Source organism: Trichoderma breve, chromosome 6, assembly GCF_028502605.1.
Source record: "Trichoderma breve strain T069 chromosome 6, whole genome shotgun sequence".
NCBI classification, from domain to species: Eukaryota; Fungi; Ascomycota; class Sordariomycetes; order Hypocreales; family Hypocreaceae; genus Trichoderma; species Trichoderma breve.
In genome coordinates, this window is record NC_079237.1 from 3666411 (window position 1) to 3693999 (window position 27589).

The following is a 27589-nucleotide window of genomic DNA, read 5'->3' on the forward strand; positions in this document are numbered from 1 at the left end:
CGTCACCAAATGTGAACTCAAACATTGAAGCGTGTTTCTCTAGGCAGTTGGGTATGCATCCACTGCTCCTACTTGAGACTTCATTACAATCTTGTACAGTCACACTTGCTTCAGCTGTGGTAAACATAAATATAGCACACGCCTCTTTCTACGTTTGTCGTAAACCATGCAAGTGCGCCGCCTGGATATATACACATGTTCATCATATTGACACTTACGTTTTTGATCTTTGCATGCATCATGATTATTTCGTCGCCGCTCGTTACGTGTACCCGACTTCAGCGATCCTATCCGACGCCAACACTGCATATCTCTCTCGTCTGAATAGATAGCTTTACCCTTCGATCCTTTAAAGCACAGCACATAGACAGCCAACAATGGCACAACCACCAAACATGGAACAAAATCCACCGGTGCTTTACAGCATGGCACATAGACCGTCACCGATGGCTCAACAACAACAACTGAACATGGAACAAGGTGAACGGATCCTTTACAGCATGGCACATAGGCAACCACCGGTGGCTCAGCAACAACAACAGCGAGGACAGAGACTGGCCATAAGACGACATCAGCCGGTGAGGGCGGAACGACAAAGTCAACCACTATATGAGGACCAGGATCAATTGACAGACTTCTTGCAAGAAAGCCTTCCAGCAAACGCAGAAGAGACTCAGGCAACAGACGCAGAGCAAAGCCAACCGGCGAATGTGGAACAAAGTCAGCCGGCCAACGTGGAAGAAAGTCAACCGCCAACCGTAGAACAAAGCCAGCCAACAAACGAGGAACAAAGTCAACTGCCTACCGTAAGGCAAAGACAACCACGAAACGAAAATAACCATCGTTGCGACCGCTGTCAAATAAACTTCCCTTCTGGAGTAAAGCTGACACATCATGTTTGGATGTCAAGGGTGCACTTTGTGTGCAAGCCTTGCGCTGTAGCTGGACGTACGGCCGATTTGCAGTCGCCCGATTTGTGGGATCGTCATTTATCGGACGCGCATCACTTTTGCAACACCTGCAGGACGCGCATGCTCTAGGGGTTCGAGCACAACTGCTGTTTCCATTGCGGGAGGCATCTTCCGGATGAAAATGCCCTGAAAAGACATAAATTGGAAGAGCATCACAAGTGTTTTGATTGCGAAGAATGTCATAAGAGTGCTGAGCTTCTGAGAAATGTGCGTTGACCTCTGGAACATATGTGTTGTGAGAGTGAGAAAAGGAAATGTGTAGACACATATAACTGACTTGATGGTGTCTATAATCTAGCACTGGTGCACAGAGATATACAAGGAAAAAACGGTCCCCTGCTTTGGATGTTCCGATAAATTTCCCAGCGTCTCCAGGATGATGATGCACTTACATATCGGGAGATGTCGATCCGGAGACTACCACCAAAGGGTCGAGCTTTACGCAAGGTGCTGGAAGCCTGGATTTGGCATCTATATTGAACAGGACCGGACGTATATGTGCCCAACTTGTGGCTACAAGGATCACGCTTTGAGTCCTCTTTTTAGACATGTTGAAAGCCGCGTCTGTAGCGAGAGTTCAAGTACGCGCAGCAACTCGGTCAACTCATTTCTCGCAGACCTGAAATCTCATATGAGCCGGTGGGTTTGACTATATGTGCTTGGAAGCATAGGTTGATCTTTGGATATTGTTCAGCGATGCTCATACTTGGCTAACATTGAGCGAAATATCACGTATAAAGAAGATATTAAAGCATAGCTAATCTAATACCAGCGATCCATTACATAGCACTACATTTCCTGTTGCCAGTGCTTCAACTATCTGTACATGTAGGTAGACGTGGACTTTTCCCCAATCAATGCGATCATCAACTCCCTGTAGTCTCCGGAGAGAGACCCATTCAAGTTATCCAGCAGCCTCATGCCGTAAGTCTTCTTGTACGCAGCGTGAACTTCCTGGAGCCTCTCAGTGCCGCCCCAGTACAACCGAAGAGCCCTGTATATAAAGATGCTATCATCCTTTGTCGACGGTCTCAGCACATTCCACAAGCCATCCGCGTCCGATTTCCCGCGATCTGTTGCGTAATCGAGGATCTGCAGCAGGGCATCTTCCATACTACTGCCGCAGAATTTCCGTGCAATGCCATGGTCTAGTTTTCGTTGATACTTATTCTCGTAAGCGCTGCTCATGGCTCGCAGTCCGGCGTCATTGGCACTCGCAAGTATGTCGATGATGGGAGTGAGGTCGGTGGTGGGAGAACCCTCAATCAGACGCTGGATCTCTGCCACTTTAACGTCAATCTCAGTCATATCGAGGACTGCATCTTCGCCTCTGGCGCCGGAGAGGATCACGTTGTAGAGACGGAAGAGATCTTCGTCGACCTTGCTTCTGATGAGCTGGACCAAGTCCCTGCCTGGAGTACTATTGTACTTCCTTACGATGCCGCGGATATTGGCGTTGGAACGGCAGAGGAGAACATCGTTCAGTGCCCTTTTATCTGCGTCTTCACCGGAGAGGGCTTTCTCTAGAGTATAAACGTCATGATCGAGGGGTCCCTTAAGGAGGGCCATCAGGGCGACTCGGAAGAAGCCCTGGGTTTTTTGCTCGATTTGCTCGGCTAGGTTAAGCGTGGTTTGACTGTCGTAGTCGTATGTAAACTGGTGAAGAGTTTGCGGATCCTGGAATTTGGAATCGGTCAGAACGCTGATGAAGGTACTATTATCGCAGCCCACTCCTGTCATCGCTTCTTGAAGCTTATCAATGGCTTGAGTGATTTCGATGTTTTGACGTTCATCGTGTCCTGGAGAAGCCAGCGTCAAATGTATATTGATTTTGGATCGTTGTAGGTCCTGGACTGGAGTGTGTCTAGACAGTTGTTGGTTCGGATTCGGGTTCAGTGGGCTCTTATGCCACTGCTGGCTTTGGTGGCCAGTTGTATGGCCAAATTGCCTGATAGGAACTCTCATGGTAAATGAAGGAATGAATTTGTTAGATGAAGAAGAAGTAGTTGCCTCGCGCTGTGAAGGGGCAAGTCTGGGAATCCAAGGCCCGGAGTACTGTAATAGCTCTCCCAGCACGGTGGAGGTCGTTAGGTTACACTTGATCTTTTTATAGACAAAATAACGCCCAATTAAAAAGAAAACAGATAGATTACATGTACTTTGTAGACCCCCAGGGTCAGTCTTGGGCCTTTCATGGAGCAGTGTAATTTGAGTGGCGCCGCGATTTGAGTGTAGCCTCTTTGTTAGATGTAACCAAAAACTCTGAACAAACGTTTGAACAGAGCAGCTGAGCTTGTCTCAAGGCATCCAATAATGTCATAGTGTCCACCAAAACAATGAAATTTGTTATTAGGCGCCCGTCAGCTGACGTTTATCCCTGATATTGCTGCCTTTGTTGAGAGGAATCTGGCGAACCGCACGAACAAAGGATTTATCCAGATATAGAAAGGCTTTGCCACGCTACGGTTTCGGAAACATACGTCTTCCAGTAAAATAACACGATGGGAATGCTGTGCAACTGGACGCAGTGTAATATTGGTTCATCGCGAGCGCTGCCTGTCGTATCGCTCGACTTCCATCATGGTGTTGTGAAAAAATGTGCTATATGCACACGCGCATACACAAATACATACATATATATATATATAGATTTGACGGAGCGCATCACTCATTACCATTTCCACCTGATATCCATTCAACATTCCACATACCAAGACTACTGCCAGTAGGGACTTGATAGACTATCACCGCCATCAGCGGCCTACGCAATTTGCCCAAATATGGACCTAGACTCGGAAAAGCCTTCACAAAGCATTTCGAATGCTTCACAGAAATGTTCGGATTTATTTGAGTCATGTATTTTGCAAAAACCAGATTCTGTGGCCGAGTTCGAGGTAACAACCAGGCTGTTTACGGCTTGGACAAATAGGTTGAGTGTGTTCAGCCAGAGTGCCAGCCTAGATGAGAGGCTACGTGCCGAGAAATATGATGAGATCCGTCAAATAGTTATGAATCTTCTAAACGCTCTAAACGTACTCCTATTTCATGGTACGCAGCTTGTTATAACGCAGTTTCTTGGGTTTGTCTTAGCTGACCTTACCTATGTATAGCACACAGATTAGTCTCTTCATCTCAAAACGAGCATCTTGTTAAGCAAACCCTTGAAGACTTCCTACTCGGCATCCATGATGCTTTGAGAATTTTGGACAAGACCGCCGCCGCCATCCTGCTTCTAACATCCCAAGGTACGTATCGCTTGATCATGAGGACTATCGTCTTCGCAAAGAAGCATGACGACTTTCAGAGGCTTGTCAGAACCTTTTCCAAGGTAATCCTCTCTCGACACCGAGGGCTAGCACCAAATCATAAGCCCCTGGAAATCTTAGAAGACCTCATACCTACCAAGGAGAAGATTCTAGAGCAACGTCCGGAGAGCTTATTTCTAGCTCTCGTTAGGACTTCCATCGTCCGACACTTTAGAATACTATATGAGTGCGATATAAGAGACAGAGAGAAAAGGGGACTATTAACGCCAGACATGAGATCGTCGACACCGCAAGGTGCCAATTCAGCTGATGGCGATACTATCACTGGGCAGTGCAAATCTCCCCAGTCGAATAAATCAGCACCCGGCGAGGCAAACCAGACAGCCGAACGAGACGGCGAGGCACGATCAGAGAACCAACTAACGGTGCTATCGATTGATGTGAATCGCTACAATACGGAAATTGCTGGGATCGACTCTGCCAGTCCTACTTCTGACGAGAAATCCGCGCCCCCTATCTCTGAGGCTGGCATGATGTCATTTCCTAGGGCACCCAAAATTCCAAATGGACAGGAAAAAGGCATTTGTCCAATATGCAAGCAGGAATTCCCCGCAGAAGAGTTGCAGGGCGATAAGTGGATGTGAGTTCCCACCTGGCAGAGATCAACAATGGGAATTTTATGCTGACTTCAACAGAGTTCACGCTACCAAAGATATTAAGCCTTATGTCTGCATACATAAGGACTGCATGTCGGACATTCAGTTCTTCGAGCACCGTAGAGATTGGATTGACCATATGCATAAATTTCACATGCCTTATTGGATACTATGCCTGTACAATACATTGAGGTGGAAGTGCTCTCTGTGTTGTTCAGACTCTGCTGCGGAATTTATTTCTGAAGAAGAGGTGAAAATGAGCTTTATGGAGCATCTTGAGCAGTTGCATCCTGACACCAAAACGGAGAAGCGGCAAAAATTGGCCAATTGGTGTGAGGTGCGTCAGCTCAGGTCCTTGAAACATTGTCCAATTTGTGGAGTTCGCCCCAAACCACGGTCTATATTACGTACGTCTCAATCAAAAGTCACGAAGGGAGATACCAGAGCTGGACCTCAAGTACTAGAGGCCGGGGAAATCAAGGACGGTTCCAATTCCGAAGCTAAGCATACCGTGAGGTTTGCTGATCCTGAATCCTCGCACGAGAACTGCCACTCAGAACCAGTAACAGATTACGAGAGAGCCGAACACTGCGTTGCTGAGCATCTAAGAGCACTAGCCCTTAATTTCTCAGCCTTTCTTATGGATGATGATGATACCGATGACCAACGACGCTCCGATGTACCACTAGATTGAAGTTCAGATAGCGACTAATTGGTTCAGCCTTTAAGACATGACGTGGCAACGGGTTTGGAAGTAAAAACTTAATACAGCTTGGCAAAAAACAGGATGTGATTACTCTGCATAATATACTCTCATTCATCTGATCCAAAAACATTAATTAAGATATCAGGCACAAGATTGCTATTGCCAGCCAACTGGGAAATTATAATAGCGATGATTAAAAATGACAACGGATACGAGCACTTCTGCGCAAGTTATTACTGCAGAGCTCCCGGATGCGGTCAAGAGGCGACTTCAATCATGACGCTGTGAAAACATATACATGTACCTAACGGAGGATATTACCCACCTCAACCGTTTCCACATTACCAAGACTTTGGCTAGTATGAGTTTGACAGACTCTCGCCACCGTCAACGGCTGATGCAAGTAGCTATCAGGCCTTTTTTCCCTTCCTGCTCACTCGAACTTATTGTTAAATTGGGTTTCAGATTTATGCTTCTGTGGCGAAACGTGGATCTCAATGCACTTATGCCCAAGAAATAAACCGTCGAGGCCCTCAGAACAGTTCAAATTTAGGTTGGTGGATAGGATAAGCTGCATAGGTAGCTGGGAAATATTTTTATTACACAATTGATACAAGGTATAAAATGGCTTCAACCTGAACTTCAGGTTTATAACTGGCTCTCTAACCATTCTAAACGAGCGTGTAGAAGTGTATATGAGATGCGACCTTCTCTCCACGATAAACACTAATATTGCTACGAAGCCCTCAAGCTAGAGGGCACTGAGGATGCTATCCAGCGGATCTAGTATGGCCTGTGCGAAGTCTGCATCTGTTATGTTCTGGTCTCTCGATACAGAAAGGCACCATTCCACTATTCCCTGGTACGTTGCACCCATCCTCCGTCCAATATCAGGAGTTATCTTCATCAGCTCTCTTCCCCACTCGGCCGGGTTCGTCTTATGCAAGTGATGCGCAACTTGCTTCAAAGGCTTCCACAAACCAATCTCCAGAAGCACGACCCCCAAGCTGTAAATATCGTAGGATTGAATGTATCTCGGACTCTTTGCTCCCTGCAACCTGTCTGGATGCTGGAAAACATCATTGTCCCACATAGATTGAACCGTTGAAAAAGCCTTGTGTCTGGTAAATGTCCCTTGCTGGTATGTTGCTGCTTCTTCCCCGCGGATCAGATCAAAACCCATGAGATACACTTCATCATTGTCATCACGGGATAACACTTCCCCTTGGTGTGCATTCTGTGAACGGACAATCACAACGCTTGAAGAAGTGATATTCTTATGAAGAAATCTCGCGGTGTGGAGAAAAAAGACGGCTTCCGCGATTTTGTAGCTAATTTTGAAGCAGTGGTTAAGAGAATATGATATGGCGGGGAAAGGATCCAGTTCGATTGACTTTGCCAATGTCATCATCGAGAAGATGTAGTCTGGCGACACATGTGCAAACAGGAAACGATGGAGTCTTGGATCGTAGAAGTAGTATTTTACGCCCAGAAGAGAAACATCGGTGATCGCTGGATTGAGGCAGCTTAATGCAGCAGACAGCTCGCCCATTTCAGTCTGCATAGCTTCAAATTCCGGTGTTCCTACAAGAACGTCGTCGGGGACCTTTCTGCTTGAAAAGATGAGCTGTTCATCGTTATGCTGTAGAGGTAGAGTAGACACATCTCCTGCGGCTTCAATCTCATAGAGGAGATCACCCGGAGCCTCAAGCAACAGCTGACCAGCTCGAATCTCCTTGGCAGCCGTATTAAGTGCCAGGAAGCTTTGGAGCCTACTACTGGATTCGACTACTGGAGGCGCCCCCTGGGCCTGCTCAAGGTCAGACTGAATGAGTGGTATCACTTCCTTGGGAAGGCCTAGATAGCGCACTCCGAATCTTTCCGTCCAATGGAAAATTTCCCTTTCCATTTCTTCTATGTCAGATCGTCTGGACACCCACAAGGCCATGTTGACCGTACTTCCTAGAAAGCCGTTCCTCTCCATCTTTCGAAGGCTCCGCTGCGCTTTAACTGCAAGGCAGTCGAGATAGCTGGAAGTTCGGTCCAACAATTGTTGATCATATTCAGCCAAGCCATCGTCGCCGTTATGTAACTTTCGCGAGTGGAAGTATTCCTGGACATTTGCTAACACTCTCAAATCCCATTCTAAACGAGTCCTCAAGGACTTTGCATTGCTCGAAAAGGCGCTGCAGGCCTCTAGGAATTTAACAATGGCGCCTCCTGCAGAAAGGGTTTGGTTGAAAATGTCCATGGCAGCTCTCCGCTTCCTAGAAGCTGTTGTTTAATGCTTGATCAGGTGAATGATGATAAAGATTGGTATACGGCCTTTTCTTCAATACGAAATGATGCCACTGAGATTAGAACACGCTTCTTTGTCGTTTGACAGAAAAAGTATTGTTCTTCCTGGGACGCGGGGTTACAAGCCACAGGGCAAGGAGCGCGTCTGTTGGACGTATCTCAAATAATAAAAGTATTGTTTTCCTTGATTTGAGGACGTACAGGCTGCTACTATCCGCGTTGTAAATTACTGACTCAAAGTTCGGCGACAATCTAGCCACTCAGCAGCAAGTTCGGAAGATAATACACTGCCACGTCAATCAAGCATTGCATGGGTGTTAATAGTGCATACATGTACCCGATGAGCGTGATGAGACCGTGCTCGCCAATAGATTTGATTAGAGTGTCGGGTAAATGTTGCAAGTATATAAACTGTGTAACGACGTGAAACCTCCCGTAGTTTTCTTGACCGCCTTGTTGCTTGGCTTTTGGGGCCCTCACCGTTGTGTAGAGATGGAAGTTGCCTGTTTCAACTAGTTTGCTAGAGCTCACAGCTGTATCAATATGGAAGCCATTCAACTAGATCACAGCTATAATCTCAGAATATGGCAGTGGCGCATATGGAGTAGCAAGTCGGCCAAAGAGCGATTGCTTAATGAAACCTCAATAGTTGGGTAGGTAGCTACTAAACTCAAAGTGAGAATGGCAGATGAGTTTATGCGGGTAGTTATAGATAACCGAGACCACTTTATAATGCTGCCAGTGCTTGCTGTGTAGAAGATCACTATCCCTTGGGAGCCACGTAGGTAATTTGGGTACTTCTTTTGTTAGTCTCTATCATCCTCTCGTGACCCTTCGGCTCATTTCCCTTGCTATCAATCTCTTCAACTTTGTCAAAAGCGATCTCCAGTTCCTCTTCATCTTGCTTTTTGCCTTACACGCCAATCCAATTTTCGCCCTTATAGTGTAGAAGATAGGAGCAATACTTCAATCACTTGAAGAGGATCTATACTTTTTCAGCTTGGTGAGCATCGTTGTAGTCCTTCTGTGTGGATTTAAACTAGAGAGTGTCAATGACGCCGAAGTTATATTTCCGACATTGCTGCGTTTGCTTTCCACCTTACCTTCGCCCCTAATGCCTTTAAGAGTGGCAACCTTGAATTCAATATCGACATCCCCTTTAAACTCATTATCTTTAGTAGTTTTGAAATTGGTATCATGCTAGTAGTGATCGAGACGTTTCTCGCTAGGCGTGGGTTCTTTTCGGGATGGAGCCTGGCCAACATTTGGATACTAGTGATAATCTTCCCGAGCCGCTGTTGCATTGCAGCAGTGGTTTGGTTGTGTGTTTACCACCGACTCATCATTGGTTCTCGCTATCTGTGCCTAGATACTCTGCACCTTGTCACACAGGCGCGTAAATATCCTTTTGCTAAAAGGGTAATAAAAACGACTACGACTCCCAACACCAGGAATCCTCCCGCCCAAGCCAGCTCAATTATTCTTCTGATTGAGTCTTTGCTCTCCCTGATACCCTGAATCACCTAAAACGGTGTATTGTCTAGCCATTAACGCTTTTCACCATGCCCAAACTCTCAAAGCTCTTTTCTGGTCTCCGGACGTCTCTCACTAATAGTACCTCAGAACTGAGGGGACATTCTCAATCAGATCTTGAATCGGCGCAAGAAGGCGCTCTTCAACCAGGTCCCCAACGTCTAGGCTACGATGATGTTATACGTGCATCGGCCAAATCATTCGCGAACATGAAATTGAATTCTCAATTGGCCAGACGCTATCACGAGGAAGTCAACGATAAAGGTCCATCTGAGTTGTTACAACCAGAACTTTCAATCAACGACCTGTTTGAGTATAGGCTAAACGCCGGAGAGCTGTCAACACAACGGACTCGACAGTGCATAGAGGCCATGTTTACGACTCTCGCTTCACAGCTGAGCTGTTGCAACGGGGATCATATCATGCGGCTAAAATTAACAGGATTTGTGCGTCAGTGGGATCATGAAGGGAGACCTTTCTTTGATCTGTACCTATCAAATGGAGATGATGGGGCGCGATCTTACTGGGCAGAGAGTAAATGCACCTTTACAAGGTTCGTATGTTATTGTGCCCGTAATATGGCGTTTTGGTTGACGGATTGAATAGGAGACTAACTTATAGAGAAGAGATGGGTTGCAATGTTATCAATAATTCCATACTTGCTGGGAAGAAAGCGAGTGTTCTTCTCATAGAGCCCCCTTATCAAGATCTCGAGACGCAGAAAAACACACAGGAGAGCTTACGCCCCATACAATTTGGTATTTCTGACGAACGCGGTTCCTCGGCTATGCCAATAACATCAGTAACAAGCGTAACAAGCCTGATAAAACAAGACGAGTCTACCTATGATATCCGACGTGTCTCGAACGCCGGGAAGTTCTCGACAGAGGATAGGGACTGGCTTTGCCTAAACTTGGCTCTGTCGCTGCTTCATATGTCTGGTCGCCTTTGGAATAGGGCGATATGGTACTCTGACAATCCCAACACGGAAAACGGGATATTCTTTCTCAGGGATCCCATAACCCAGGAGATTGTAGATAAAAGACGCCCATATATGTCATGGCGCCTCCAAGAAGAGTCGGATATTCAAAAGCCTACCAAAAAACTACGCCATGATACCCAGCTTTTGAGCTTCGCTAGGCTGCTGATTGAGATACACAAATGGGAAAGGCTTCATCTTACGCCCGAGCCTGAGTCTGAAGAAGAACTCCGCTCCCGTCTCCTGGGGTATATCGATGTCAACTTCAATTCGGAGCGGGAATTGGAATTCATTTCCGCTCTGAGAGGTTGCCTGGTTCATGCTGGGTACGTCGAACCTGGTGCGGAGAACAGATCGGAACGACTTCAGGCTTATATTTTCGAAAACATCGTGAAACCATTGCATAGTTATCTTGGCAATCCCCCATTGCCAAAATCGACATGGGAGGCAATGCCCTCGTATTATCAGGCTGTCTTGGACGGATTAAATTATCCAAATCACTTCACCTCGTTACACGACGCATTTATTTACAGCGGAAAACATGAAGAAAAAAGATCAGTCTTATAGTTGTCAATCCCCTCATTGAATAAAAATTTAATGTAGAATTACTGATACTTAGTTAGTCTACACGAGAAGAAATTTTGGAAAGACATGCAGATATTCACTGAGAAATACATCAGTCCCCTGGCACCCTCAGATGATGTCAAACCATGGCCTGGACAGAAAGTCCGGGTAGCAATTATTGATACTGGTGTCAGAAAGGAAGACGCAGAGATCGCGGCAGCAGAGGTTACTCAACGTATTCGAGGCTATCGGAATTTCACATCTTCGGATCTTAACGACTGAAGATAAGGCCAAACACGGGACTATGGTCGCCCGCCTCTTTCTTACTGTAGCACCGCAAGCTGAGCTCTACATTGCAAAGGTAGCAGATAAGCAGGAAATGCTAGACAATCAGTTACATCGCATTACTGAGGTATGACTCCGTGCCCTTTATTTTATGTCAAGGATTCCCAAGTTCAGCGAGCCTGCAAGTGGCTGTAAGCACAAAACAAACAGCATGGCGATGTATCGGTGGAATAATGGGAAAATGCTGGCTATTTATGAACAGCCAATTCTCAAATCCCTTCTGGAAATTTTGCTAATTAAAAAGCAGGCTATAAAATGGGCCGTACTAGAGTGTGATGTTGATATTATCTCAATGTCTCTACTACTCCCTAGGGAGCATTCTGGTATTGATAAAGAGCTCACTGAGACACTTTCACCTTCGTCCCAGGATGCAAAGCGGAAGCTTGTCTTCGCTGCCGCTGGGAACTTTGGGCTTTTTAAACAACGAGCATTTCCGGCCAGAAAAGAAGGAGTCATCGCCGTTCATGCCGCAGATGGGAGCGGCGATGAGCCGAGGTTCGTTCCGAACCCCGAGAGTAAACCAGATCCCGAGAGTGAACTAAATCTCTCGACTCTTGGCGAAAATATCAAGATGCGATGGCCGGATTCCGACAACCCTGGTGAAATGAAAGACATCTACATATCTGGCTCGTCATACGCAACACCAATTGCAGCCGGGATTGCTGCAAATGTTCTTGAATTTGCGCGGCATAGGTTGAAAATGAATGAGTGGATGAAAGACGAGATTTACTCGCATCATGGTATGGCGAAGATTCTGAAGGCAATGTCTTGTCGTAGGGGAGGGTGTGACTTCGTGCATCCGTTGGCTTTTTGGGAACGCGCGTTTCACGGTGGCATTTGGGAGACGCAGATGTTACCGCACGATAACCCCTTGAACTCTATACTTTTTGATCAACCATGGGCTATCTCACTCGAGCCCCAGTCAGATTTTACGAAGGGGGATATCAGGGCTGGAACTGGGGGTCTAAGGACCGGGGCAACCAAGCGTACACCTAAAGTGGATATGATAACGGATGACGAATACGAAGCAGAGACTTCATCGTCAAACCCGTCGAACTTGTGCTCGACCCAAGCAACAGAGGACTACAGAGCCGAAAATTGCATTGCCAAGCACCCAAGAGAACTACCCCTCCATGTTGCCTTTCGTATAACTGATGATGATGATCACCAACAGGGCTGCGATGTACCACCAAGTCGATGCTCAGACCGTGATCGGTTCGAACACGAAGATCTTCCAAAATTAGGCTTAGAAGAACTTGAATATTTTGAGGTCAAAACCACCGCCGAGCTTCCCTTCGAGATCCCCAAGAGTTCACAATATGAAAGACCAACTATACCAACTATCGTGCCTGTTAAGGCAAAATCTCAAAATACAAGGCGTCAATTCGTTATGGAAAAATTTAATCTTGAGTCAGAGCTCGGAGAAGGTGCAGATGAGAGAATGAAAAGACTTTGCCTTAAAGAAGCTATGACACTCTGGCATGCCCGTCACCAGCATGTTATTGAAGTTGCCATGGCATTTACCTTTGAAGGCGACGATACTGATGACGTGGAAGGGCCATATTTTGGTATCATCATGGAACTTGCTGAACAGGGTGACATTAGCAGGCATCTCGCATGCCAAAGACCGCCTGCTGAAAGGGCAAAGATCTCAACGTGGTTTGCATGTCTTACAAATGCTATAGCCTATATCCATAGCATTGGAATTAGGCGCCGAGACATCAAACCAGGCAATATTCTTCTGAAAAAAGATGGAAGTGTCAAGCTCGCCGATTTTGGAATCTCCAAGATGCGCCTTGGGAGAACATCGTCAACGACCACACCGGAGGGCCCCAGAGCCAACACACCGAGATATGCTGCACCTGAGGTTGGCGAGGGAGGAACTCGCGGTCGTCAAGCTGATATCTTCGCTTTGGGAGCAGTCTTTCTCGAGATGCTAATCGCGCATTCGTTTAAGCATCTCCGTCCGCAGTTGTCAGAAAAACTTAAGCCAAGCAGACTTGGTGCACGTTTCGGCCGTGATGTCTCAGGTCCAGCATACGCTCCTTCTTTACGTAAGATACACGATTGGATCAATGAAATACAAGCAGATCTGACATGTGGCGAGGAACATTGGCATCGCACTATTCTCAGCCTTTGCCTCAGAATGACGAGCGAAATTAGAGAGGCGCGCCCATCAGCTGAGGAAGTGTACTCCATTATATCGGGATCAGAATCATTAAAAAACGAAGCACACGAAGCAGGCTCAAGTTGCAACTGTGATGTGGCTAGTGTCCAGACAGAGAATCAAAAGTTGATCGAGGCTTGCCAGAGGCTGGATGGGTATGATGAAGTGGTATCCCTTCTCGAAAATGAAAACAACTTGCAAACCAAAGGGGCGATACAACAGGCAGCGTCACATGGCCGCTTGAGCGTTGTGCAACAATTTCTTGCTCGAGGAGCAGATGTCAATCAGCTTGATTACTGTAACCAGACAGCGCTCCATTGCGCAGCTGCGTGTGGACATGCTGATGTCGCCAAGCTCCTCCTTGAACACGGTGCGAAGATTGACATCAAGGATGAAGAAGAACAACTTCCGCTTCACTGTGCATCTGGCCAAGGACAACTTGAGGTGGTCGAGACGCTTTTGGCGCATGATATAACCGGCGCTACCTCGTTGAGTACAGATTGTTATGAGCAGATGCCGCTTCACTGCGCGGCTAAACGAGGTTTTACGAACGTCGTACGTTTTCTGATTGGTAGAATGAACAACAACAGCAGTAACGACGATGCAGTCGTGAAGACTGACGCCCGACAACGGACGGCTCTTCACCTAGCAGCTGGATATGGATCGGAAGCGGTGGTACGCCTGCTTTTAGACAAGGTCACTGATAAAGGCTTCGTCGATTCTCTTGATGAGATCGGGATGACTGCACTTCACTGGGCCACTATTGGAAGGCAGCGCAATGGCAGTTATACCAAAGTTATGGAAGTGTTGCTGGAAAGAGGCGCGGATGTGAATATCCGGGGTGGTGCAGGTTATAAGACGGCGATTGATCATGCACGCGATAATCGAGATGAGGAACGAATTGCTGTCTTGTTGCGTGCCGATAAAATAGCACGATGAGAGCCAAGCGCACCGCTGATTTGCAGATTCGGTACATGTATCTGCCATCTGATTGATGGCAGATACGCTTCTCCAGAAAATTGAGTATTTTGGCAATTATGTCGATCTTGATGTAAGAAAAAGATGGAAAGCTTTTGGAACTTTATGGTAGCCATTAGTTAGGTACTAGGTAATCTAATTTACTAAAGTCTTCATGATATTGCGCAGTACTCAAGTTCGCAAGGAGGCTCCTCTGAACCCATGTATTCAATGAATATTTTGAATGCTGTTCTGAATACATGTATTCTACGAATATTTAAGGTTGAAGTCTCGAGATTCATCATCTGCATGACCTGTCAGAACAAATCGATTTGGAAAAAGCCCTATCACGTTCACTTTGCCAAAAAGATGAAAAAAAGAAAGGCTCTTCGGTGCCCAGAAGATATAATTGCGATCCTCTCGTGTCTCTGCGTTGAGTATAAGGGGTTTGAATATGTCTGGTACTTTGAGTACATATAGCGACAGCCCTACCTGTTCACGCATTGCACGTTACCATGCACAGCAGCGGCTGAGTAATGCTGTCACAAGGAGACTGAAACCCATCCATATCAATCTCTGGTTTCCTGACAGACGGCTTTTCCGGCCGGTCTGAGGGCCGTTTCTGGAGAATACTTGAAACACGCTCTCCTTCTCCTGGTACCCGCATTTGGGGGGGCTGCCCCAGTTCTGGCGCCAACAGACTGGGTAAAGAAGAGAAAAAGGGATCCATGGCGGGAAAAAGTAAAAAAAAAAAGAAATTCTAGAAGCTGACGACGATTGATTGACTCGTGATGGGGGAAGAAGCTGCACTGTGGCTGTGTTGTATGTGCATTTGATTACATCTAAATTGGTACATATGCTGGTTGATGTTGCTGCAGAATAAATGACCTGCACTGCCTGAACTGTACATGTACGCAGATATATTTGGTGAAGACACGTAAGATTTTACGAGTTACCTACCTTACGATACTAATTCTAATTCAACAGCTTCCATTTAAACACTCTATTTATGACAAGCTTACCGGCCCGGCACGGGTCTGCGGCAGCCTCACAGACACGTACCTACATGTACGGGGTTGCACTCATCAAATCTTGCCGCCACACCTGACGCACGCACTTGGCATCTACCCTTTGCCCCGGGCACCGAAATTGCGCTGGGCAGTACAGTAGAGGCGTAGGACAGTACGATACGCATGTGCTAGGGAATAAGTTAGTATCTCGTCTGCAGATCAAACCGAGATCGCCAAGACGCGACGGACTGAAGATTGAAGGGCAAGAAAAAAAGGAGAGCCCCAGCCAGCCTGGAGACTCGGAGAGTGCCAGTCAGTGTCCATCAAATGCCATGAGGAGGCAAGGAAGACTGGAGCGACGAGAGGGGAAGGTGGAGGAGGATGGGGGGATGATCGCTGACGATCTGCAATACGAGGGTTTGTGACAGTCTCTGGATCAATGATTGATGCTTTGCATCTTGAATTACGGAATAGTGATTCAAGCATTGAAAAACAAAGGCCATTCTTTGTCTATGTTGTACTAGAGATCATATGGATACGATTTGATGCGAACAAAAAGTATAAAAACCTAAACACTCTAATTGGCACGCTCGTCCGTCATTGGTTTCAAAAGATGCTCCTGATGGACGAATCGAAATCCCTGAACGGTGGCCCCCAGACGTCATGTTTCAACCCTCGTATTCTTGTCCGCGATTCGTATCAACGCATGGAAAGCAAAAAAGACGCGCAACACACTGGACCCTCCGTCCATCCATTCCGTTTGCCACTCCAGTCCAGTTCCAGCATCTTTTTATAGTGCCTGATCCAATCCAATCCATTAGTGCCCTTTCTTAGCGGGCCCCAGGTAGCCCTGAAGGTGGTAGGGCAGCTGGAGCCCCAGAGCGGCCCAGAAAGCCCCAACAGCCCCAACAGCCCCTGAACGAGCGACTCTCCGCACTGAATCCGGCCCGCCAATTGGCAGTGGCGCAAGGGGCGGTACGACGCCAGAGACTGGATGGAACCTGGAACCGGCGACCCCTGGCTCAAGTTTCGCGCCTAAACGGGCGGCATCACGCCTTTGGGGACTTGGGGGAGGTCACTGCCAGATGATTGAATGCAAAAGTGCACGCTTTTCCCGCCACCTCAACAAAGTTCCAGTCTTTTTTCATCTGGTGTGCTTTTGAATCCTTTGTTTTCTTTCAAAAAGCTTCTCATTCCCTGCTCCCCAGCTTTTCTGTCGTTTCCATCTGATATCTTTGCCATCGTATCGCGCTGTTCTTTTTTGGACTATACATCACTCGTTTTTGTCACTTTGGGCTGGCCCTGCTCCAAACATTGAACATTGCAAGTCTCTCGTTTTTCCGCCTCGACTTACAGATTTGGATCCCCCATTCGGCGATTTCGAAAATATCCATCTAGTATTGGAAACCTCCACATTCGAACGCGCTCCGTTCTCGCAACTACTGCAACTAGATCCAGGACTAGGACCAGGACCAGGACCTAGCGACTTTTACCATCTATCTTCGGAATAGGTGCTGCCATTTAGCCAGGGGCCGGTCCAATCCATCCCGCTGCTGTTGGCACAAAGTGATTCGTATAAGCAGCACATCCAAAGCTCACGTGTTGCGTTCGATTCTCGACTCATTTTGCGTGGCTACTTTATTTTACTCATTCGCTGTTACTGTCTCTTCGCGACTGAGTATTGAGCATTCCTCATTTTTTGGACGCATTAGGTAGAATTAAGTTCACGACAACAACCATGAACTTTACGCGCAAAATCGACCGCGCCATGCAGTGGGCTGGCGAGAAGATGGGCGCCGAGGCAAAGGCCACTCACACCGACGAGTTCAAAGAGCTCGAGTCCGAGATGGACATTAGACACGAAGGTTTGTCTTGCCCTCGTTTCCAGCGACTCAATTGGCTTCGCTAACCGCCTCGCAGGCATGGAGCGTCTCCTCAAATCCATGAACATCTACACCAGGTGGCTCTCGCGCCATTGCGATGCCCTCGAGGACAGAAACCGCAGCATGCCGCTTGCTCACCTTGGCCGGACCATGTCTGCTCATGCGGCAGAGTTGCCGGATACCGAGTACAGTCGCCGTCTCGCCTCCATGGGCAATGCCAACGAGCAGCTCGCCGAGCTTCAAACCACATATCTGGACTGTGCCAATGCCACCTGGCAGACGCACATCGAGCAGAACCTGAGCATGATGAAGGAATATCAGGTAAGAGATTTGAGTTGCCAGTCATGCTTTGGGCAAATTACTTACATCGCTTCTCCAACAGACCGCTCGCAAGAAGCTTGAAAGCCGCCGACTCGCCTACGATGCCACAATGGGCAAGATACAAAAGGCCAAGAAGGACGACGTTCGCCTTGAAGAAGAGCTGCGCGTCAACAAGACCAAGTTTGATGACAGCACCGAAGACGTTTTCCAGCGCATGTCGGACATCCGAGAGGCCGAGCAAGACACAATCGGTGCCCTGACGTCGTTTCTCGATGCCGAGCTGGAATATCACGAACGAGCTGCCAATGAGCTGCGCCGCATCCGAAAGGCGTGGGCGGCTGGTGGTTCCGAGCCCAGCTATTCGCCTACGCAGAGAGGAGGACCTGATCTGGACCGCCTCTACACCAACATGCCAGTCCGGTCTCAGTCTGTCCGACACAGCGTCATCAACGAGGCATACGAGGGCGCCCAACCACAGCCTGTTGCCAGACTCACTCGCACCATGACCTCGCGAGAGCCTCCTCCACCTCCACCTCCGCCTCCCCCGGCGTCAAGCAGACCTCCCATGTTGAGATCGGCCACATTTGATTCCAGACAGCCGCCCGTGATTCGCGCCAGAGCTGCATCGACTTCATTTTCTAGACAGCCGACGCCCAGCGTTGCTGAAAGCAGAAGCGAAGACATCTTTGACGATAACTCCATCTACAGCGGGAATAACACACCCAGCTGGGGAGAGCGCAGCGTCAGCCCGGCCACGAGCTACGGCAGCTTCAACGTGAACCAGATGCCGATAGAGTCCAAGAAAGCACCGCCTCCTCCTGTTAACCGAGCCAAGAAGCCTCCGCCTCCCCCTATCCCCAGAAAGATGTCCACCCCTGGATATTGAGGGCGGGCTCAGCCATCATAAGCGATGCTTTTTCTTTTTTTGTATTCATTCCGGATTTGGGATAACTGGCGTTGGTGTTTTTGCTCGAAGCAACCTTGTAACGAAATGAAATGACGGGAGTGAGAATTTTTTATATTTTCTTGGCTTGATACGGGCTAGGTTTCATTGGTAGCGTCATTGTTTGGAGATGAGATGCCCTCAAATTGGCTTGGGAAAGCAGGATGAAAAAGAAGGAAAACCTAGACTGGGGTGGTGATGCATTGCGTTTTGGTGTATATATACGCATTCACAGCCGAGGAGCGATGCACAGGCCAAGGTGTTGTTTGAGCATACAGAAATTGACAGCAATAAGAGTCGATTGCCATGAATTTGTGTAGATTGTTATCGTGAGATTTGTGTGAAGGCTGGGGAATGCAGTTGAAGCTTGAGATGGTACCTGAGCATACAGTATGAATAATCCCAGATACACACCGTATTGCACGTGCTGCAGCCTGCCTAAGCTTTATCTCTAATCTGTAGCTTCGTGATAGGAATTGAACCTTTTGCTATTCACAATTCACAAGCCACATCCCCGTTTGGGCATCTCACGTCTGTCCAGATAAGAGGCTCCTTTTCTCTTTTTCTTTCTTGATACTATTGCGCATACTCTATTCGTCTCCTCACCAAAATGGCGACCGAGGACGAGAGATACCGGCAGTCGAGCCAGTTCCGCCTCTGGTCCTTTTCGCCAACCAGCCTGCGAGAGCTTCGCGTCAAGACAAACGACCTCGCCAAGCAGCAAATCTCGCCGCGATTTGCAGCAGATGCCCAGCCCGAGTTCCTGACGCCCGCCGAGGAAACAATGCTTGTGCAATTCTTCACCACGGAGCTGATCCGCGCCGCCCAGTTCTGCGAGCTCCCGACCGAGATTCGATCCACGGCCGCCGTCTTCTTTCGCAGATTCTACATTACAAACTCCGTCATGACGTATCCTCCCACAGAGCTGCTCAAGACGTCGCTGTTTTTCGGGTGCAAGGCGGAGGGATACTACATTAGGCTGGCCAAGCTGGCGGAGATGTTTCCCAACACGACGAGCGAGCAGATTCTGGCGGGCGAGTTCTTGCTCTGCCAGGGCATTCGATTCGCGTTTGACGTGCGACATCCGTTTAGGGCGCTGGAGGGAGCCATATTGGAGCTGAGGAAGCGTCTCCCAGAAGAAGAGGGCAGGGTGGCCAAGGCTCATGCGATGGCTCGAGACATTCTCAAGTTCAGCCCCTTGCTTACCGACGCCTACTTCCACTACACGCCAAGTCAAATCATGATGGCAGCTCTTTTGATGGTGGACAAGGAGCTAGTTGACCTGCTCATTCCTGTGGCTCCGCCTGGAGACGATGGCCAGCATGAGGCGTCACATGCGGAAATGCGAGAAAAGATTTTCAAGACGATTGAGAGCTGCCGCTCCATGCTGGAAAAGGAACCTCCACAGAGAATGAAGGACCACTGGGAAACGGTAAGTGCTGATCTGGCTACCCTTTTTTCGTCACCATCGCAACAATCTAACAAGTAAAACAGCCCGAACTCGTCAAGTCTATGAAGCCCCTTCGGAAGAAGCTGCAAAAGTGCAGAGATACCGACAGAGCAGATCTAGTAGCCCTCCAGCGAGCAAGACGCGAACAAGCCACAACAAAAGTCAAGAAGCCTACACCACAGAGCGACGGAGCAGTCTTTGGAGATGCTACCGAAGCAAGGGACCCGAAGCGGAGAAAGTTGGAGGCTGCCAACGATCTGTTTGGCCCAGCGCTATGAGCAGCATGAGACTGGATATCTACGATATGCAATATTTACGACACTGCCAGAGTGCGCTTTGCATCAAAGCGAGGTTGCCCCCAGATCCCAGCACGCTGTTTGAAACCGAAAAGAAAGAGGGAAATGGTGGAGAGCTACCCAGGCCATAATCACGCTTGGCAATGATGGGTAGCATCTCCCCCGAAAATGTGATTTATGCAACTCTAATGAGGATGGTGCCCTTGTTAGTGCGCAACGTTCCACTTTGTCGGAGGGTTGAGATGCACCCCAGATGCGTTGTCAAGGCTGGAGCCGCACGACGGAAAGCTGGCAGTGTCGGCACGGAAAATGGTATCCTGGCGTACCATCCGTGAGGCAGCGTTAGCATGCAGTTCAGCATGCAGCTTGAGTTATCAGATGGGCAACGACCCGGCCAACTTTGAGCATCATCAATGCGAGCCAACCCGGATCTGGTCTCAGCACCGCGAGACTGTGTCTGTCATGGCATGTCTTGGTGCTGGCATCGTGGTGTAATGATCGTATAAGTAATCAACAGCTCTTTGGAATTCGGGCCTTTCTCTTACAAGCTCGAGATCTAAACCGAACTTGACATCTTGGGAGCCTAGGTTGCGTCATGAATCATCAATCCCACTTGCCCGAGCTATTCGAAGACTGAGGTTGAGGAGGGCGTGGGACACTTTCGGAGGATTAACGGCACACGCCATACAACGCATCTGTACGAGCGGCAATTCGCTCTTGGCAGATTTCTCACTTCATCAGATCATAATTGTTGGGCATACGGCCATATTGATGGAGCGACTCTATACGAGGCGGGCGCTCGGCGGACAAAGCGGCACAGCTTGGATTGCTAATTGACCGCTTTTGTGGATGGAGGAACAGTGAACTGCAAGTTAGAGAAGCTTACAAAGAGACGGTCAGTTATAGAAACTCTCAATCCAGGGCGTCGGTGCCAGCCGTGATCCCCGGAAGTGTGGCGGCTGGTGGTGCATGGAAATGTGGTTTTCCACTTAGCTCTCTAGCTGATAATGGTAAGCTTGACCGAGGAATCCGTGGGGAAAAAGAAGACTAGAAGCCGTGGCAGGTATCGAATAGATTGTTCGGCAGGTAAGTTTGTCCGCCAGTGGGAGTTGAGCTCGGCATCCGTGGTTGTGAGAAGAGTGCATGTATGTTTGAGTCTTGAAGGATTTCGTATGATCATACATGTCGGATGCTGTAAGCGGCATTGACTTGTTTGACAAAGTCTTTTACAACATGTTGCAGGGCCGGCCGAGAATAGATCGTCGACGGCTAGTATTTTCAAGCCATCACTGAGGTCTTCAGACTAGGGGAGTCTCGGCAATTCGCGCTTGGAGAAGGGCAATGTTTTTCCATGGACGAGTGGTGGATTTGTGGGGATGTTTTGCCGAAACAAGAAGGTGAAGAAGAAAGGTTTTCTGGATGGGGGAAATGCAGGGCTGGTCACTATTTTGATTGCTGAGATTTTGGAATTGATTTGAATCGAAGTTGTACGAGTTGCTGTATTTGAAAGCGACTTATACGAGGGCTCTGTTTCTTGATTTGATAGGAGTTGCAGGGAGTATGGGAAGGATACGGAGTAGTATTGAAGCCTAGAACGGGTAAACAATTGTCGAAAGGTTGCATTCCGTTAATAGGTTCTACTGGAAAGTCTTGGGGGGCAAGGGGGGCAATCAACAGTGATGGATTATACTCGGTATGCTTTGTTCTATGCTTGTTTGGACGCTTAATTCAACGCTAGACAGGGCTAGCTTTTAGCTTGAGAGGTGCAAAGAGTCGTGGCATCTCGTCGAGCTTCCCGTCTGGCAGATCGGTGGGCGGAATCGTCGCATCCGAGGCCGCTTGGGCGCTGGCGTATGGTTCCATTTTCGATGCTTGGACACCTTGTCGGATGACGGCGAGATGGAGAGGGTCGGATATCTGGGCGGATAGAGTGAGCGATGTGTCTGCCCATCAGGGAACACGAACGAACTATGATGAAAGGTCTACGTGGGGAAGAGAGAGCGGAGGTGGAGATGGTTTGGGGCGGACAGTTCCGCTTGTTTTTCCTTTAGTGGTGATTTTTTGAGTCTTTGGATCTGGGTTGACGATGTAACTCTGGGATAGGTGGTGTGGTGTTTTTGGGTTGCTTTCACTGACCGAGAGAGGAGCATGTCCTTGTCCTCGCTCATACAAGTAAGCATACCGTAACAATGTGATTTCCAACACGCCAGAACAACGCCCAAAATCAATGCGTACTGCTTGTAGAAAATTCCCCAAAGAGGTGCTTGTCAGCACCACATGGTGCCATCCATCTAGGCCCTTCGAATAGACTCCGCTTTGGTGCACTGCTCTCCACGGGCCCAAATAGGCAAGTTGTTTGAAACGGCAGCTGTGAAAGACTTCATGGACTCTTGGCAACACCGCCTCCGAAGATGTGATTCGCCTCGCTGGGACGGTTTTTTGAGGGTCGCTTATGGGCGTTGTTGAGGATACACGTGATGGCTATGAGAGGAGGGAGCATGATTTTGGCGCCGTCTTACTGGAATTGTTTTTTGCTGGGGGCTTTTTTAGGCAAGAGTAGATTTCCTTGCTTGTGGGAGTGACGGGATTTAGTTGCTTGGCTTTTTAGTTTGTGTTGCCATGGCTTGATTTGAGGAAAAGGTAGAGAGACTATGACGATGACTACATGTACATGTAAAGAGTTGACGTGGGAGAGAGTCTGCAGACTAAGAATTGGCGGTGTTGAAAGCTTGACGCTTGCCTCCGCCTGATGGCCTCCAGAGATCGTCACGGGCCACCCGGTTACGGTATGGTTCGGCCGGCCTCCAGAACGGCAGCGGGAGCCGGAGTGCTGAGATAGGGCCGATTGAGCTGCTTGGCCTGTCCTGGTAAACTCGTGCTTTGTACCTGGATACGGTTCGAGGCCTCAATGTCAGGCTCTCCTGCTTGTAAATGGCCAGAGCTGAGCAGGTCTACTAGGACTAATGCAACTAAGCTTATTGAGAATGTTAAGTAAGGTGTGATTCTGTCTTGCTAGCTTGCTGCCTAAGGGGGGAAGGGCATGGAGTGATGGGGATGGATGAATCGGGAATGAAGTGATGGATATTCGTGTTCCATTGAGTGGGTTCAGTTGACAAGTTCCGGAAACTGGTTGAGAGAGAGAGACAAAGACTCTTGACCTGGGTGAATATAAGGAGACGACGATCCCTCTTTACAACCAACTTTCTTCCCCAGCTCTCTCCTCAGTGTTTGACAACTCAATCCCTCTTCCATCAACATGTTGCTGATCTCCGTTCTCACCACCGTTGCGGCCGTTGGCGGCGTCAACGCCGCCTCGTCGTTTGCTTCCTCGCAAGACGGCCGCTACCAGTTCACTGCCGCCCAGGCTCCTGTCCTGGGTGCTGGTAACCCTGGCATCCAAGACTGGCAGTTGTTCATCAAGGAGAAGTCCGGACGCAAGCAGACCGTCAAGGGTTTTGGTGCTGCCATCACCGATGCCACCGTCGCTGCCTTCAACAAGCTCAACGCAAACTCTCGCACGCAGCTGTTCAACGACCTGATGACCCCTTCGGGTCTTAACTTCAACCTGCTGCGTCACACCGTCGCCAGCTCGGATCTCTCTGCTGATCCGGCTTACACTTACGACGACGCCGGCGGCAATGTCGACACTGGCCTCAACAGCTTTGGCCTGGGTGATCGTGGAAATGCCATGATCAGCATGCTGGCCAACTTCCGCAGGCTGCAGCCCCAGCTGACCATTGTCGGCTCGCCTTGGTCTGCACCGGGATGGATGAAGGTCAAGGGCAAGCTGATTGGCGGCGGTACCGGCAACAACAAGCTCAACCACGCCTACGAGAACGCCTACGCCCAGTACTTTGTCAAGTACCTCCAGGCGTACGAGGCTGGTGGCGCTCACATTGACGCCATCACCCTGCAGAACGAGCCCCTGAACAACAAGGACGATATGCCCACCATGCAGATCGAGGCGGCGGAGTCTGGTGCTCTGATCCGCGACAAGGTTGGCCCTGCTCTGCGCAATGCCGGCCTCAACACCCAGATCTGGGCTTGGGACCACAACCAGGGTGAGTTTTGTTGATTCTATCACATGCTGACTTAAGCTTGACTAACACGCGTTGCTCTTTAGACGTCTACTCTTACCCCCAGACTGTCATGAACACAGCCAGCCAGTACGTCCAGGCCGCTGCTTGGCACTGCTATGCCGGCAACGCCCCTGAGAACTGGACTCCCCTCACCCAGTTCCACAACGAGTTCCCCGGCAAGGAGCAGTACATGACCGAGTGCTGGACCTCCGTTCTCTCCGGCGGCACCGACTGGGTCCACAGCTCCAGCTTCGCCCTGTTCCCCCTGCAGAACTGGGCCAACGGCATCATCGCCTGGACTCTGGGTACCTTCACCGGCGGTGGCCCTGCCCTGTCCGGCGGCGGCAACTGCCACAGCTGCACTGGTCTTGTTACCGTCAGCGCTGATGGCAGTGGTTATAAGAAGGAGATTGACTACTACATGCTGGGCCAGTTCTCGCGCTACATTCCCAAGGGCGCTGTTGTTGTCGATGGTACTGGTAGCTGGCTGTTTGACCCCAACACTGGTGTTGAGTCTGTTGCTACTGTTAACCCTGATGGCACCCGCACGGTCGTCATCCAGAACCGATACAACAATGATATCTGGGTTCGTTTGGCTACGGAGTCTGAGAGCCAGACCTGGAACGCTCGTGTCCCTGCCCGGGCTGTTACCACCTGGATCCTGCCTAAGGCTTAAGCGGAGAAAATAGTATGTGATGAAATGATGAATGCGAAATGAAGATGGGATGGGAGTGGTGGAAGCACTGTATATATCTACCTAGCTTCGTCTGTATATAGACAACTTGAGTACATGTAACTGTCTGAATGAATATACATGTATAAATGGTACTCCTTGAAAATCCAAACGGTGTAAGTGCCTATATTATTGGATGCTTATATCCTGAAAGTTCTTTAAATAGAGGGCTGCAATCTCGAAATACCTGTATATTACTTCCATATATATGTAAATAGGCGCTTTTGTCAAGTGTAAGCCACTTGATCTGTTTTGCATGTAAACATTTGTCTGAACGCCTACTCTGAGTCATGTACATGTACAGGATCTTTATTCGTTGTCGAGTATTCTATCTACCTCTCATCACGAATCACTTATATCATACACGTATCTAAGCCTTTGGAAAGAAGCGATTCTCCGGCCTCGGCAGGCCAAAGTGTTCACGCAGAGTGCTCCCCGTATAGTCTGTCCTAAAGATACCGCGACGCTGCAGCTCCGGCACCAGCTTCTCCACAACATCGTCGAGTCCCTGCGGCAAAAAGGGGAAGCAAACAGTGAAACCATCGGAAGCCTCTTCCTTGAGCCACTTCTCCCACTCGTCTGCAATGCTCTCAACCGTTCCTACAAAGCCAAAGCCGGCGTATCCTCCGAAACGCTGCGCAAGTTGCCTCACAGTCAGCCCTTCTTCCCTTGCGAGCCTCAAGACGCCCTCTCGGCTTGTCTTGCTAGCGTTGGTCTCTGGTAAATCGGTGGGTAGAGGGCCGTCTGGGTCAAACTTCGAGGCGTCTGCGCCGAGAGCGATTGACAAGCTTGCGATAGAGCTCTCGTAGTTGACGAGGCTGTCGAGCTTGAGTCGCTTCTCCTTGGCCTCTTGAATGGTGTCGCCAACAATGACCAAAGCTGCAGGGAGTATGTTGATGTGCTCCTTCTTTCTGCCCGCGGCGACGGCTCGTCCCTTGATGTCTGCATATAGTGCCTTGGCGCTGTCAATGTTTCCTGGCGAACAAAAGACTACTTCGGCTGTTTCTCCAGCCAGCTGTCGTCCTGGATCTGATTGTCCGGCCTGCACAATGACGGGCCAGCCCTGGACGGGTCGGGCAATGTTCAAGGGTCCCTTGACCTTGAGCTCGTCTCCCTCGTGGTTGAGCGTGTGCATCTTCTCGGGGTCCAGGAAGATGCCCGTCTCCTGGTTCCGGATAAAGGCGTCATCCGCAAAGCTATCCCACAGTCCCGTCACGACATCGTAAAACTCTCTGGCACGCTTATACCGATCTGAGTGATCCATGTGCTCGTCTCTGCCAAAGTTCTTTGCGCTATCCGGATTGGCCGTCGTCACAATGTTCCAAGCTGCACGACCACCGCTGAGATGGTCCAACGAGGCAAAGCGCCGGGCAATGTGGTAGGGCTCATCATATGTTGTAGAAGCAGTAGCGGCTAGGCCAATCTTCTCTGTGACCTGGGACAGAGCTGAGAGTAGTGTAAAGGGCTCAAATGATGTGACAGTCTGACTGCGTCTGAGGGCTTCGATGGGCATGTTGAGGACCGCTAGGTGGTCGGCCATGAAGAAGGCATCGAATTTGGCAGCCTCGAGCTTTCGGATAAAGGACTTGAGATGGGTCAAGTTGAAGTTGGCATCGGCGTATGATCCAGGGTATCGCCAGGCTCCAGTGTGAAGACTGACTGGCCGCATGAATGCGGTAAGATGGAGTTGTCTGGGATTCGACATTGTGAATTACTTGGTTATGAGCAGATGTAACGATTTATTTTACGGCTACTATCTCAAGAGCTTCCTAGTTTCTATACTGGTGACTACGGCTATATATGAAAAATATGAGGGACATGTGGGCATTATCGATGATATGGTAGGATTCATGTGTAAGCAAAGTGAGTGTGCTTGGCGCTTGGAATCACGACATCGACGAGATGCGGGGGTGCGGATCAACCGGCTTATCAGCATTTTCCGGGTCTGGTATAAGCAAAAAGGTTGTATTATCGAGCAAGCGAATGCGAACAGCCGGGTATGAGAATGTTATCAAAATGATTCATATTCCTCTGCGGCCACGGATGTGGAAGGTGGAAGCAGACGGAGACTTTTTGGACTCTGCTAGACATTGATGCCTTGCATTGCACGAGGAACTCTGTGGGGTTTTAAGGTTAATCATTTCTCAAACATCGTCTCACATATAGATGAAGGTATCTCGATAAATGAAAGAATGTCATGTGCTATCATCTTCGCTCGCCAGTGTCAAATCGCCGTCGTTGAGTGGGGAGTTGAGCGGAGATAATTTTGGATTGATAAGCAGCAAAGGTTACGACGACCGGCGATGGCACGAGTTTGGAGATCTTGGCTCCGATAGGTTTGCATCCTGTAAGCAAAGGATATGCTACATGTGGAAACTACTCTGTATCTGCATATATATGGTGTGACTGCAACAGCCCGATCAGAGTCCACC

At 48.8% G+C, this 27589-nt stretch overlaps 8 protein-coding genes across 8 annotated transcripts; 5 read left to right on the plus strand and 3 right to left on the minus strand.

Annotated features, from left to right (window-relative positions):
• Positions 1 to 1787: 1787 nt before the first annotated feature.
• On the minus strand, positions 1788 to 2936 carry T069G_10031 (annexin domain-containing protein; the record flags this gene model as incomplete). Its single annotated transcript, XM_056177241.1, has 1 exon — positions 1788 to 2936. One exon carries the CDS (start codon positions 2934 to 2936, stop codon positions 1788 to 1790), a length of 1149 nt encoding a protein of 382 aa, XP_056025719.1.
• A 1043-nt stretch (positions 2937 to 3979) lies between these two features.
• On the plus strand, positions 3980 to 5587 carry T069G_10032 (uncharacterized protein; the record flags this gene model as incomplete). Its single annotated transcript, XM_056177242.1, has 3 exons — positions 3980 to 4019; positions 4082 to 4877; positions 4933 to 5587. 3 exons carry the CDS (start codon positions 3980 to 3982, stop codon positions 5585 to 5587), a joined length of 1491 nt encoding a protein of 496 aa, XP_056025720.1.
• Positions 5588 to 6350: 763 nt separating this feature from the next.
• On the minus strand, positions 6351 to 7850 carry T069G_10033 (uncharacterized protein; the record flags this gene model as incomplete). Its single annotated transcript, XM_056177243.1, has 4 exons — positions 6351 to 6668; positions 6714 to 6836; positions 6894 to 7424; positions 7470 to 7850. The coding sequence occupies 4 exons, from the start codon at positions 7848 to 7850 to the stop codon at positions 6351 to 6353; spliced, it is 1353 nt and encodes a 450-aa protein (XP_056025721.1).
• Positions 7851 to 11277: 3427 nt separating this feature from the next.
• T069G_10034 (ankyrin repeats (3 copies) domain-containing protein) lies at positions 11278 to 14424 on the plus strand (the record flags this gene model as incomplete). Its single annotated transcript, XM_056177244.1, has 2 exons — positions 11278 to 11385; positions 11566 to 14424. 2 exons carry the CDS (start codon positions 11278 to 11280, stop codon positions 14422 to 14424), a joined length of 2967 nt encoding a protein of 988 aa, XP_056025722.1.
• Positions 14425 to 17190: 2766 nt separating this feature from the next.
• T069G_10035 (BAR domain-containing protein) lies at positions 17191 to 18542 on the plus strand (the record flags this gene model as incomplete). The annotated part of the gene is made up of 3 exons (XM_056177245.1): positions 17191 to 17317; positions 17373 to 17656; positions 17718 to 18542. The coding sequence occupies 3 exons, from the start codon at positions 17191 to 17193 to the stop codon at positions 18540 to 18542; spliced, it is 1236 nt and encodes a 411-aa protein (XP_056025723.1).
• A 667-nt stretch (positions 18543 to 19209) lies between these two features.
• Positions 19210 to 20327, plus strand: T069G_10036 (uncharacterized protein; the record flags this gene model as incomplete). The annotated part of the gene is made up of 2 exons (XM_056177246.1): positions 19210 to 20031; positions 20094 to 20327. 2 exons carry the CDS (start codon positions 19210 to 19212, stop codon positions 20325 to 20327), a joined length of 1056 nt encoding a protein of 351 aa, XP_056025724.1.
• A 3274-nt stretch (positions 20328 to 23601) lies between these two features.
• Positions 23602 to 25100, plus strand: T069G_10037 (glycosyl hydrolase family 30 TIM-barrel domain-containing protein; the record flags this gene model as incomplete). Its single annotated transcript, XM_056177247.1, has 2 exons — positions 23602 to 24406; positions 24469 to 25100. 2 exons carry the CDS (start codon positions 23602 to 23604, stop codon positions 25098 to 25100), a joined length of 1437 nt encoding a protein of 478 aa, XP_056025725.1.
• A 427-nt stretch (positions 25101 to 25527) lies between these two features.
• Positions 25528 to 26862, minus strand: T069G_10038 (luciferase-like monooxygenase domain-containing protein; the record flags this gene model as incomplete). Its single annotated transcript, XM_056177248.1, has 1 exon — positions 25528 to 26862. The coding sequence occupies one exon, from the start codon at positions 26860 to 26862 to the stop codon at positions 25528 to 25530; it is 1335 nt and encodes a 444-aa protein (XP_056025726.1).
• Between the last annotated feature and the right edge of the window lie 727 nt (positions 26863 to 27589).